Source organism: Pantherophis guttatus, chromosome 1, assembly GCF_059756535.1.
Source record: "Pantherophis guttatus breed Tessera chromosome 1, ASM5975653v1, whole genome shotgun sequence".
Taxonomy (NCBI): Eukaryota; Metazoa; Chordata; class Lepidosauria; order Squamata; family Colubridae; genus Pantherophis; species Pantherophis guttatus.
The window spans coordinates 87,998,106-88,011,516 of NC_142063.1; the positions used below are offsets into that span (position 1 = coordinate 87,998,106).

Genomic DNA, 13,411 nt, shown 5'->3' on the forward strand with positions numbered 1-13,411 from the left:
CCTACATTGTTTGGCTGATGGCACCCTGAGGAGGCCCTCTCTGTGGGAGCGCACAGGTCGGTGGGAGGTCATCGGTAGCAGCAGGCAGTCTCGAAGATAACTAGGTCCTATGCCATGGAGCGCTTTAAATGTGGTAACCAACACCTTGAAGCGCACCCGGAAGACCACTGGGAGCCAGTGCAGCTCACGCAGGAGCGGTGTTATGTGGGAGCGCCAGGCAGCTTCCGTAATTACCCGCGCAGCCACATTCTGGACCAGTTGGAGCCTCCGGGTGCTCCTCAAGGGGAGCCCCATGTAGAGAGCGTTGCAGTAGTCCAGGCGTGAAGTGACGACAGCGTGAGTGACTGTGCACAGGGAATCCCGATCAAGAAAGGGCCGCAACTGGCGGATCAGGCGAACCTGACAAAAGGTCCCCCTGGCTACCACCATCAGATGTTCCTCTAAAGACAGCTGCGTATCCAGGAGGACACCCAGATTGCGCGCCCTCTCCGCGGGGGCCAAAGACTTGCCCCCGATAGTCAATGATGGAGTCAACTGACTATATTGGGATGCCGGGAACCACAGCCACTCAGTCTATAAATATAAAGTATAAAATGTTTTTATAATGTTTTTAAATAATTTTTCTATGTTCATTGTTCTCATGATTTTTGCTGTAAGCCACCCAGAGTCCCTTGGGAGTTGGGCGGCATAGAAATGCGACAAATTAAATTAAATTAAATTAAATTAAATTAAATTTGGAAGATTTATCTGGTGACAGAATAGGTAGTAGATATCACTGGTTACTTAGTGCATGTAACACCGCTACTGTGTGAGCTGCATTAGCTTCCAGGCTCAAATCAAGGTACTGCTTCTCACCTTTAAATGACTTGGGACTGGCTTACTTGAGGGAGCATCTCTTCCCAGTTATATCTATTTGTTCAAACTAGTCAGGCAGGATGGGCATGCTTAGGGTCCTGTGGGTTAAGAAATGCCAGTTTGCAGGGCACAGAAGGAGAAACTTTTCTGCTGTAGCACCCACCCTATGCATAGCCTTGCTTCTGACTCTGATTGTTATTATTATTATTATTTTATTTTAATATTGTTCACTGCCCAGGCTCAGTTGTTGAATGAGCAGCTATCCAAATGGAATGAATAAATAATAAATAGTATTTAGTATCATACTTGCTAAATATTGTATGTCATTAGCGTGACATTATAAATACATACTCTGTACACATTACCTACTATATCACTATATCACGAATAAAATCTGGTAAATATACTTTCTTTTGCCCTTCGTTTCTTCAGGGACACCTTGATAGTAACTTGTACCAACAGTGCCACAAGTATATTTGCAGGCTTCGTCATCTTTTCAGTGATTGGATTCATGGCAAATGAACTTAAAGTGGATATTGAAGATGTTGCAGACCAAGGTAGGATTTTTTTTGTTTTTCATATAAATGTATTTTTTGAATATTGTATTATTGGGCAGTACTGATTTTGTCCTGGTTTCTTTTGTGCAAGATATCCTGCATATACCTATGGATTAGAGCAGATGAAGCACTTGGGCAAAATGGCAGAACTTGGAACACCTTGGAACCAGTGGTGGGTTGCTACCGGTTCGTGCCAGATTGGACGAATCTGTAGTGGTGGTGGTGGGAGGCTCCACCCACTCACCCGGACGTCTCTGCACATGCACAGAAGCTTCTGCGCATGCGCAGAAGTGTTGCACGTGCACGCAAGCACACGCGCGCCCACGAATGAACCAGTAGCAATGGGATTTGAAACCCACTACTGCTTGAAACATGCTATAAGAATGGTTGCTGTATAAGTCAAAGGATAACATGCCATGCCTGTCTTTGCTTTGTGTAGAAGCTAGTCAGACAGTATCTGTGTTGGGATAGTTCCCTTTATATCCTCTGAGGACAACAAGGAAATTAGTTAATTTTCTCCAATAATACATTTATAGATCAGTGGGAAAAAAAATATCCTGAAGGAGGAAAGAAGCAAACTACTTTGGTATGGTTGCTAAGGAAACTATAAAGGTGTGTCCATGAAGTAACTACCAGTCAAGCTGCACTCAAAGCCTTACTTCCCCATTCATGTCTTGTATAGACTGTCTTCCTGCACATATTGACAGGTTTAACCATTTAAGATCACAATCTTTTCTTAAGATGAGTGATTCCTTGGACTGATTCTTTAATGCAATGAGACATAATACAATTGCTTTATTTATTCAAGTTTTTAGCTGAAAATTGTTAGTGTAAAATTAGAATGGAACTGATTCTTCTATCTTTGCTGCCAAATCAGTCAAAATGTAATTTGAATTTTAAGGTTTGCAAATGATCTTGGTAATGTACATACCGTACATTTGATAATGTGATTCTCAAGCTATAAATATTTGATCACTGGGATAATTGTCTTATGAGCTTGCCTGTTCCTAAACCTCTTTTGGACCCCACAGAATATTCCTGTCACTTAATAATAATTTATTTAATAGGTGCAAACACAGGGGACTTTTCATATTGAAGAGTTAGTTTAAAAATGCTGGGCTAGTTCAAGCTGAATTACTGTACATGTAAGCATTTGCTCTTTCTATGCTTCTGTAAAATATTTCAGCAGTGATAGAAGAGTGTGTGTAAAGCGATTACAGCCATTTGCTCTGAAACCTGCAATGATCCAAGGTTCAGAAACAAGTTACTCATGAGTTCCAGGGGAAAACATGTATATACCTGCATGTCATCATACATCACATGCAAAAATTGTTCATTTTGTGAACGTATCATGTTAAATTTGCAACTCATCATTCTTTATTGAATACAGGTTCAACCTTTTGGCTTGCCTGATTTGCACTGAGTGAAGAGGAATTATCTTCGGCTGTGTATAAATTATATAGTTAATGTATATATAAGTATAAATAATGTTAAAAGATCTTGTGGGGCTGCATTACTAGCTGTCCAGGGCAGCATGAGGCCCATGGGCCACTGCTTGGCTATGTCTGATTTAATACAAATATGTAATATTCATTTTGGACAACCATTCAATCCAGATTCTTCAGTTTCTAAGAGTTGTATTTTATGTGAAGAAATGTGGATGCCTCTTTCAGAACTGACCTATCTAAACAAATCTACTTCACTTGATCAGTTATTAAACAGTGCCATTAAATGCTAAATAAAACCATAAAATGGTTAATACAGGTAATGAGTAAGTTTAGGTTAAGTGCCATTTTGCTTATCAGGAAGTATGACTCCATTAAATTCAATGGTTCTTTCTTTTAAACTGGCATGCGCAAGTTTGCTGTATGAGAAATGTTTATAAGTTGTTTCAAAATCTCTAGGATTTCAAGTAAGATATAAAAACTCAAGAGCATTTTGGTGATTGTGAAAGTTTTAGATTCAGTTTCCAAAACGGACTTTCAGTGCTGTTTAAGTGCTTCAGAATCCAGACAACTGCAAAGCTGTAATGATGCAAAAGTTGTATATTAATGCTTAAAACTTCAAAACAACTTGATAAAGGTAGGCTTTTGATTCAAAACCTAAGCACAATAGAATTTGCTAAAGGATAAAAACTCTAGAACGGAACTAAAATGTTTGCATTCATGTGATTCAGAAGCTCAGAGGGCAAAAGCAGACATATAGCAACTTTTTCTTAAGGCCCAATGTTCTTCTGTAGTAGGACTATATGAGTGCTTTGAAATGCCAAATGACCAAATTTGGTGGATATTTGAATAATATGGCTCTCCCAAAAGGAAAATGCCAGTTATTCCACTACTAGAAGGTACTTTTGAATTATTGCTTGAATTGTGAGTTGATTTTGTAAAGGGTCAATGTTTGTCTTTTCCCAGATGGGTATCGAAGCCCAACAACTGCCCTTATCTATATCTAGCTCTCCATGGTCATAACCTCCATCTCTCCATGAAATTAATTTAAAGGAACCCAATCAAAAGAGATTTGCAGTTTCATTTCCTGCAATTAGGTTTTCCCACAGTATGATGAATTCTAGAAACTCATTATTTTGATTCCTTAATTTAATTTCCAAACGTGCAAGAAGCTACTGCAAGCAGCATTTTTATCTGTAGTAGTCAAGAAAAAAAAATCTTTAATCAAGAGATGAAAGAGCATGTTCATGAATATATAACATCCCCTAAGCCTTCTTGCCAAGAAAAACTCCCAGTTAACAGCAGGCTTTAAAGTCAGCCTCTTGCATTGCCTCATACCAGTAATAATAAAAAAGTCTTCAAGCAGTATTTTATGTTTGACAAGAGTTTTCCAACATTTTTGGGAAATATATAATGGTTGTGAAATTAACTCTTGCTTTGCTAAAATAAACGGGCAGTGGTGTATTACAGAGTAGCTGAGGAAAGGGAAATCTGTTGCCTACCAGATGGTTTGGGTTTAAATACCCAATGCAGTAGCTTTGCCAAACCAACCATTGTTCAGGTTTGTAATAAAAATATTGGGATGGCACCAGTTTCTCCAACAGATGATGCATGGTCCATAAAAACAATGGAGGGAATTCGTGTATAGTAAATGAAACAAGTGGGAGCTCAATTAAGAAGACAAATATTTTAAAGAGGAGTTGTGTTTCTATGTTGCAGTTCGGCATCAATAAAATAAGATAAAATAGGGTGTACTCTGAAGAGTCACAAACATTTCTCGAAATATTTCACTATATCACATTCTCTTTCACAGTCGGGGCATATTTGTACTTAATAGGTACAGTTACAGTATATAGCAAACTCCCTGCTGTTCTAATAATGATCTTTGCCATCCCCTTTCTGTGAAAAGCTAGATTTTTCTGGAGATTGCTTGTGCTCAAAATGTATGATTGGAATGCTACATCCTGTGACCCTATAATGCACTATTCAATTGGAAAGTGGGAAACTGACTTCTAAATGCTGTCATCTTAAATTGAAATGGATTTTTTTTTGTTTAGTATGACCCTCCCCACCCACTCAATTCAAAGGATGCTTCTTATTTAAGATATCAATATGATTTCTGTCTATTTTGTTTTGGATTCTAGGTCCTGGCATTGCATTTGTGGTATATCCTGAAGCCTTAACTAGGCTTCCACTTTCTCCATTTTGGGCTATAATCTTTTTCTTGATGCTTCTTACACTTGGATTGGACACAATGGTAGATAAATCTTTTTTTATATGACTTCCTGTTTGTTCATTAAAAGCTCAGAGTGTAAACAGTACATTGAATTAATATTTTAATTTAAGTAGTTGCAGGCTGGGATCCAGCACAGATTTTCTGATAAATTTAGCATACAACAGATGATGCTGTACATGTTTCTTAGAAGTAAGTGACACTGAATTCATTTATACAGGGTTAGAACCAACATTTATTTTGAGATTATTATAATTGCCTTTGGTTTACAAATAACTAATGGCTTGGAATTAGGGCATTACCTTGTCCCAAGAATTTTTACCCGTCCAATTAGACCAAATAGGATGGCCATGCTGCAGATCCTGTCAGCCAAATAATGTTGGCTCACAGGGACTAGAATACAATTTTTTTCTGCAGCAGGCCCTGCTCTCTGGAACATCCTCCCTTTGGAGATTAAAATGGCCCCAAACCTGTTAGCCTTCCATAAAGCTTTAAAGACATTGCTATGCTTCTGAGCCTAGGGTGCTACATGCGCCAAAGGCCTGCCTCCTGGCTGTATTGTTAACAGGCCAGATGTTTTACTTTATATGTACTCGAATTAGAAGTTTTATTTTTTTAGTGTTTTAATGGTTTTAATGTTTTAAAATGTTTTAAGATTTTAATATATGTATAATATATGTTTCTGAATTGCGAGCCTCCCAGAGTCATTTGCTGAGAAGGGTGGCTATTGAAATCAAATAAATGAATAAAAAATAAACTAATAGTCTTTATAGACTAATTATCAGATTATAGCCAGTTGCTAAACTGATATATAAAAAGTGGGTCAATGAACATTAATCAGAACTGTATGGAGCATATCACTCACATGCTTCGAACTGAAGGAAATTCAAATAAGGACTGAAGCAAAATGGAAGAACGAGAAGGCTTAAAAAGTATTTAGATCAACTTGCTGAATGGGGAGAATAGGATGCTATATAGACACCTGTATTATTGTTCTAAAGGGGCTGAAGCCATAAACATAGAGAATGACAAGAGACCAAGAAGAATCAATGTGGTGAAATTGGATAGCTAATGCTTAAGATGAAAACTGCTTCCGTAAATCATTTGAATGATCCATGATTTTCTCATCTTTTTTTTTTAATTTTAACTTTCCACTGTAACAAATGATTGGCATTATATTAATAACATTTTCCTTTAAAAATACTTAGTTTTGTCATGAATATAATTTATGTTTTAAATATAATATATATTATATTTATTTATATTCAAAATTTTAATCTGTGAAATATTAAATGGACAAAGCAGAAACATAGTGAGAGAAGGGATTTCCCTTCAAGTATGATGTTCAAACTAACAAGAAATCTGCTGTTTTACTCACTGATTGCTACTGATTTTTTTTTCTCTCTTCTTTGGCATTTCAGTTTGCCACTATTGAAACCATAGTGACATCTGTTTCAGATGAATTTCCAAAGTATTTACGGACCCACAAGCCACTGTTCACTCTTGGATGCTGCATTTCCTTTTTCATCATGGGTTTTCCTATGATCACTCAGGTAAACATATATTACATTCTGTGCTGTTTAACCAGATCCGACAATTAGAAAAACCAGCTCTAAGAGTAGATTAATGCTAGAGGAAGTGCAGTTTGAAGAGAAGTTTCACTGATCATGAAAATGTATGACCATTCTGAAGGCCCTGATAAGCATATACAGGTAGTCCTCGGCTTACGAACACAACTGACCCCAAAAATTTAAGTTGCAAAGCAAGACTAGTGTTAAGTGAGTTTTGCCCCATTTTACAATCTTCCTTGTCATAGTTGTTAAAAGAATCAGTGCAGCTGTTAAGTTAGTAACACAGTGGTTAAGTGAATCTGGCTTCCCCATTGACTTTACTTGTTAGAAAGTAGCAAAAGTTGATCACGTGACCCCGGGGGGCACTGCAGCCATCATAAATATGAATCAGTTGCAAAATGTCTGAATTTTGATCATGTGATCATGGAGATGCTGCAACAGTCATAACTGTGAAAATAAGTCATTTTTTCCAATGCCATTGTAACTTCGAATGGTCAGTAAACAAACTCTTGTAAGTCGACGATTACCTGTAGACATTTCTAAAGATGTAATTTACCATTAGTGGAAGGAATGAGTAAGGACTGGAGCACAGCCACACAGATAAAATTTATAGATCTGTTTTTTTCACATTCTTCAATTATCTTAAAATGGTGGCACAGCTAATTCCCTCTTCTCTTTACTTCTAGTGTATATAGGAGTTTCAAACAGCTAAGCTCTGCCACCGTATAAAAACCTAACTTGATATTCATTTCATTTTGGCCACTCCTCCCCCCATTTTGTTGTAAAGGCATATCAAAAATAGACATTCTTGAAAAAATCTATATTTATAGTTCATAGAGTATTTTCATAGTGAGATGGGGCTTGGTGACAAAATAGCAGTAATTATACTTTTTTCTTACTGCAATTATTAGCTGGGTTCCTGCTGACTGTGACATTTCTATTAATAACTATTTGTTTTTAATTTTAGGGTGGGATGTACATGTTGCAGCTTGTGGACACCTATGCAGCATCTTATTCTCTTGTTATAATAGCCATCTTTGAACTTGTTGGCATTTCGTACATTTATGGTAAGAAATGGATATGTTAACCTTAGGTTATACAAATAGTTTCTACATGTAAAAATGGGATATTGATAAGTAACAGATAATTCCACAAATACAAGTTTTAAAATGTTATTCGTTTAACATTTCAAAATATACATCTAAAAATATCTAACCAAATATTTTTGGAAATTCCATCAAGTGCAATATTTAGTACTGTTAAAATTATATTAAAACTGATTAAGTTAGTAAATAGATAGCAAGTTTTTATCATTAATATGAATATGACTTAGTAAGACATATAAAAGTAATAATGAAGCATTTAATCTACACTAATTGATACAGCCCTCAAATAAGTATGTAGGCATGCAGTAGTCAAGATTAGGGTTCTAAAAATGATTACAAACTAATGTATTTTGTTATGATTTTTCAAGGCCAATCCACATAAATATTTCAACTGGAATATATGACTGGAGAATGATGGCATATTTGAGTTTAATTACACAGATGCATTTATAGGAAATACAAAATTGTAACAACAGAATTATGACCAGTACAATATGTAATTGCTATCTCCAAATGGAAGGACTTGTTCCATCAATGGAAGACTTTATGATACTGCCAGTGGAGATGAGAATGTTATTGATTCCTCATCCTTCTTATGCTGCCATCTCTTACAAAGAATGACCCAAGCTTTACTCACAGAAAATATTAATTATTGTACATTGGAAGAATGTTCATAACTTTCTTTTCTCTAGGATATGAGTGTGTATCCTGTGGACTAGATGTGGTTTTATCCACATTTGTGTGTTCTTTGGAATCCCAAGAATAGTGATGGTCAAATTTGGTGGAAATTTCTGATTTTGGCTGACAGAATTTTTCTAGTAAACTATGGCTGATAGCTCAATAGGTTTTTCAAGAAGAAAAGTCAGCCCCCTCCTTAAAAAGCCTGGATAATTCAAATCTGCCCTTTTGGATGACATCACTATTCCCCTCCTTCTCATTGTGTAACTGCAAATATTGCCTTTTTTAAAAAAGTATTGCCTGTGGCAATATGGTCTATCCATGCTCTTGCAGGTACCTTAAGACAATTAAGACCTTTCTTTTTGCAATTAAGTATGAATTGACCATACATCTGTTTTGGAAAGCAGAGTTTCTGAATATAGACAGGCATGTGTGGTAACGACTATACCTAAGCTAAAAGTCAAATTTATTTAATTTGGTTGGACTATCGTAGAACAGGCTGTTACTGAGAACTGTAGCACGTTTATGACTTTAAAAGTGAAGTGTGATTTCCATATATATGATATTTGCATAAATATCATTATTCTGCTGTGATGATCCTCCTCTGTATATTTTGTTTGCCTATTTTCCATAATGCCATAAGATGTTCTAGGTCATCCGGTGTGACTAAATCTCCTTTTATAGAAAAAGCAATTTTCTATCTACTGGTTACAACAGCATCCTCTTCTCCTGAAGAGGCTGATGGTGTTTAGTAACACTGCTTTGTTACCAAAGGTCAATAGGGATGTCAATAAAGAGTGTTGTTATTAATGTCCTGTTGCCATCCTTCAATGTTAAGGAGATTTTTAATTGGTGCGTGTTGAGATCTGGGCTTTCTAAGGGAGGCTTTTAGCTATAATTTAGAACCTGGCACATTCATGGAATTTCATTTTTATAAAAAGAACTGCAAGGGTGATGTCATAATGGCCAAACAGAACAAAGGAATATTTTGTTCTCTGATACTAGCTATTGTTACCTGATAGTATACTGCCATTAAATTGGAAGATTCTAAAAGTTATTACATCTATCTTCCATGCTGACAGTTTTATTTTTACTTTTAAAAACAAGTGCTAATGTGAAATATATAGCAGACTGGTTTTTTTTTTATCTTTGATCCCAAGAACACTTTGTTATAAAAACATTCTTTACTATATTGGCCCAAATTTTGCCATTATAGGAGATGATTAATGAATGAGTTACTTTTCCTTAAACAGAAGTGAGAAGGCCCTGATTTAAATAGTCAGAGTTTTCTTTGTTACATCTATGCAACCCAGATTCCAGACTTTACCAGAAGGAATGAGAAATCTGTCTAAATAAGCCTATATCACTTGTGAAAAAATTTCACCTTCTACAAAATTGCCAATACTGTAGATTAGCCCAGAAATAACTATTCACAAGACCTTTCAAAGCCAAATGATGCTCATACCCTGTTTCCATGGGAACCAATGGAAGACATATGTATCTTCAGTCAAGAGAAGGATTTATAAATAAATAAGCTGCAGACACATCTTGGATTCTGAAGTTGGAAATATTCCTACTGGGATTATATTGTGTATAGATTTGAAGCAAAGTGCTTTCTCCATCCTCATGTAGCTTTGAAGTATAGCAATATTTTAAAACACTGCTCCAGATGTTGTTTATAAAATGGGTGATTGAGACATACTGCTGTATGCCTCAAGAAGGAAACATTTAAATGACAGGCAGCTCTCTTTACATCTTCCAAATTGAATGATTATAAATGAATTGAATACTCATTAGAAATATTGTACGACATTTCAACTTTAGGACCTCCTTGTAAGATTTGTATTGCTTCTTTGTGCTACTTTATTGTAATAGAAACACATTCCAGACTTACTTGGAAGAGGAAAGCTCTCTCATAAAAGAGTATCCTTACAAGTTATGTTTGTCCTTAGAGTGGATAAAAACTGAATTTTCTTCTTTCTTCTTGTACAGAATCTCAAGTAGTTACTCTTTGCTTCTCTTATCCCCAGACACTGCCCTACGATTATTGGGAGTATGTTATCTATGGGAAAAGTGATTTACTTGTATGTTAAACTGATACATCAAACCTAAAATATAGGAAAGAGTCAAATGGTCAGGAACACCTTATTTTTCTTTCTTTCGCTGAGAAATGATCAGGCTCTGTGCAACACTATTTCAAGATTCACAAAGAAATAGAGATACAGAGTAGAAATTGAGAGATATCAGCATAATTCCACCCCCTCAAAATTTTTCTAGTTCAGTCTTTAGCCTCTGTCTTTTTCTCAATTTTTAAATTCTCCCTTTAATCTAAAGAGTATACGTTTCTTTTGCTTTGATACCCTTTTCAAACATTACTTTTCACTTATTCCGTCTGACCCTCTCATACAGATTCAGTTAGATTGAAAGTTTGTAATGTTCTATTTGATCTTTCCTCTTTCCCTTTCCTTGATTATCTTTATGACTTGGAATATAAAAAGTATACAGTATTTTAAACAGTGCTAGTGTTGTACAATAGTTTCTGACCATCATATTCTAGTATGTCAACTTATCTATCATTCTAATACTTACATTCCTATATCGATATTAAAAATAATATCTCTTTCCATGTCCACCTAACCTGATTCTTTCGCATTCCAACTTCTACCTCGTGTTTCTAACCATTGATAGGATCTATTCCATGTTGAATGGCATTCTGTATCTCCTTTATCTTTTATTTTTAGCGTTAGTCTGTCCATTTCCACACAGTCTAGTATCTTCCTTATTGTCTCGTCCTCCAAAGGGGTGTTTTCGTTCTTCCACTGCTGCGCATATACAATTCTTGCTGCGGTCAAGATATGTAATATTAGATATAGATGTTCATATTTTTGAAGTCGAATATGACTGTATTGGATTTGCTAACTAGGCTATGGCTTTTTTCAATGTTCAGTTTTATAGCATTACGGTAACTATACCAGATTCGTTCAACTACATATCACTCATGAAATCCTGAGCACTACTTCAGGTAGGTAGGTTCAGCATTTCCCCTTCCTTTAGGTCAGTTCCATGACTATCTGCTCTAGCAGACAGTCATTTATAGTATCTAAGAATTTTTCCTTGGTCATAGCTTGAATGCACATTCATCCCTTTGGGGATGTGAAGATCATTTGATTCAATGCTCTCTTTCACATACAAGGCCATGCCTCTTCCATAGGGTGTGCCAGTCATGGAATTCAATTTTTTTTACTATGGGCGTGGCTTGGTGGGCATGGTGTGGTGTGGCTTGGTGGGCATGGCTTGGTGGGCGTGGCAGGGGAAGGATACTGCAAAATCTCCATTCCCACTCCATTCCAGGAGAAGGATACTGCAAAATCCCCATTCCCTCCCCACTCCTGGGGGAAGGATATTGAAAAATCTCCATTCCCACCCCACTCTGGGGCTAGCCAGAGGTGGTATTTGTTGGTTCTCCGAACTACTCAAAATTCCGCTGCTGGTTCTCCAGAACCTGTCAGAACCTGCTGAGTAGCATCCCTGGGGTGTTCCCTGTGTTTCCTATAGAGTTTGGGAACAATCAGAAATAACCATATTCCTTGTAATTTGACTATCACATTTCAGTTATACCCATTACATCTATAATGTCTTATAAGACCAGTTTACCATTATGTTTCTTAATTAGGACTGTAGGAAGTTTGGGATTAAATAACTCTTCAATTTTGGACATGGTCTCTTGACTGACCATCCACGTCCTTGTAGTATCTAATGCAGAAAAACATACTTGTATGTGGTGCCTCCCATAGTGCTTATAATTACTCAGCCATTTGGGGTTTTGTTGTTAGATTAGTATTTGGGAGATTAAGGTTCAATTTTATGCTCAGCTATTGGAAGATCCTGGGAAATCCTGAGCAAGCTCTGCTTACTCTCTGTGTTGTGGAGAAAAACTAGGAGAAGAGTGTGTGTTATATATAATACCTTAAATTCCTTGATGAAAAACAGGATACAATATTTTTTTAAAATTTAATTTATATGCCGCCCTTCTCCGGAGACTCAGGGCGGCTTACAATGCATTAAGCAATAGCCTTCATACTTTTGTATATTTTTATACAAAGTCAGGTTATTGCCCCCACAATCTGGGTCCTCATTTTACCAACTTAGAAAGGATGGAAGGCTGAGTCAACCTTGAGCCTGGTGAGATTTGAACTTGCAGTAATTGCAGGCAGCTGATGTTAATAACTGTTAATAACAGTGCTTTAGTCTGCTGCGCCACCAGGCTCTGTTGCCCACCAGATTATAAAGATTATAATAATGTAATAATAAAATTATTAAGCATGTATTCCTTTGTTGGAAGAAATATCCTTCTGGGTTCAGTTCCAAGTGGGGAAAAAGACCCTGGAAACATGGAGACTGTTTGGGAAGATGGTTTAAAGATGGAGAGGATCACATGACTTGAGTTCCTGAGCAGAAAAGGGAAGAGATGCTGGGAGTGTCTTGGTTTTATGCCCTCTATTGGGCCCTACCTTAGAGTTTCCTGTTCCTGTACAATAAATGTATCCCATTGGCTGTCAGACTCCCAGGGGGTGGGGGGGTCTTAGTTAACTTTGTAGGTTTGCTGGGTGATGTAATCTTCCCAGGTACCATGTGGTGAGTTTCTGTTGCTAGATGGGTAGACCTCTAATCCTATCTTTCTTATGTAGAATGGACTGGGTCAGGCCTTAATGGCCCATTAACAAAGGTGGGGGGGCTGAGTTTCTGCCTCCCTTTTTGGGGAAATATTCTGCCCTTTTAATATTTCCTAAAATATTTCATTTTCTATGAGAGGAGTGGGTGCTAACTTCCCACATCTTTTAGGGGTATTGAATTGTATTTTAATTGTAAACATAAGAGTATTGGTGTCTTTGATTAAGGAGTAATATTTTCTGACATAAAGCCCTTTGGATATTTTAGATTACATTTTAATTTCTAGCCAGTTAGA

At 36.7% G+C, this 13,411-nt stretch overlaps 1 protein-coding gene across 1 annotated transcript in view; it reads left to right on the forward strand.

Annotated features, from left to right (window-relative positions):
- Positions 1-13,411, forward strand: part of SLC6A5 (solute carrier family 6 member 5) — a 74,789-nt gene that overhangs the window by 47,022 nt on the left and 14,356 nt on the right. Inside the window, exons 10-13 of the mRNA XM_087882800.1 lie at positions 1,288-1,412; positions 5,002-5,114; positions 6,512-6,643; positions 7,629-7,728. Of these exons, the coding sequence (XP_087738926.1) occupies positions 1,288-1,412; positions 5,002-5,114; positions 6,512-6,643; positions 7,629-7,728 (470 nt within the window). The remainder of the gene's footprint in view (positions 1-1,287; positions 1,413-5,001; positions 5,115-6,511; positions 6,644-7,628; positions 7,729-13,411) is intronic.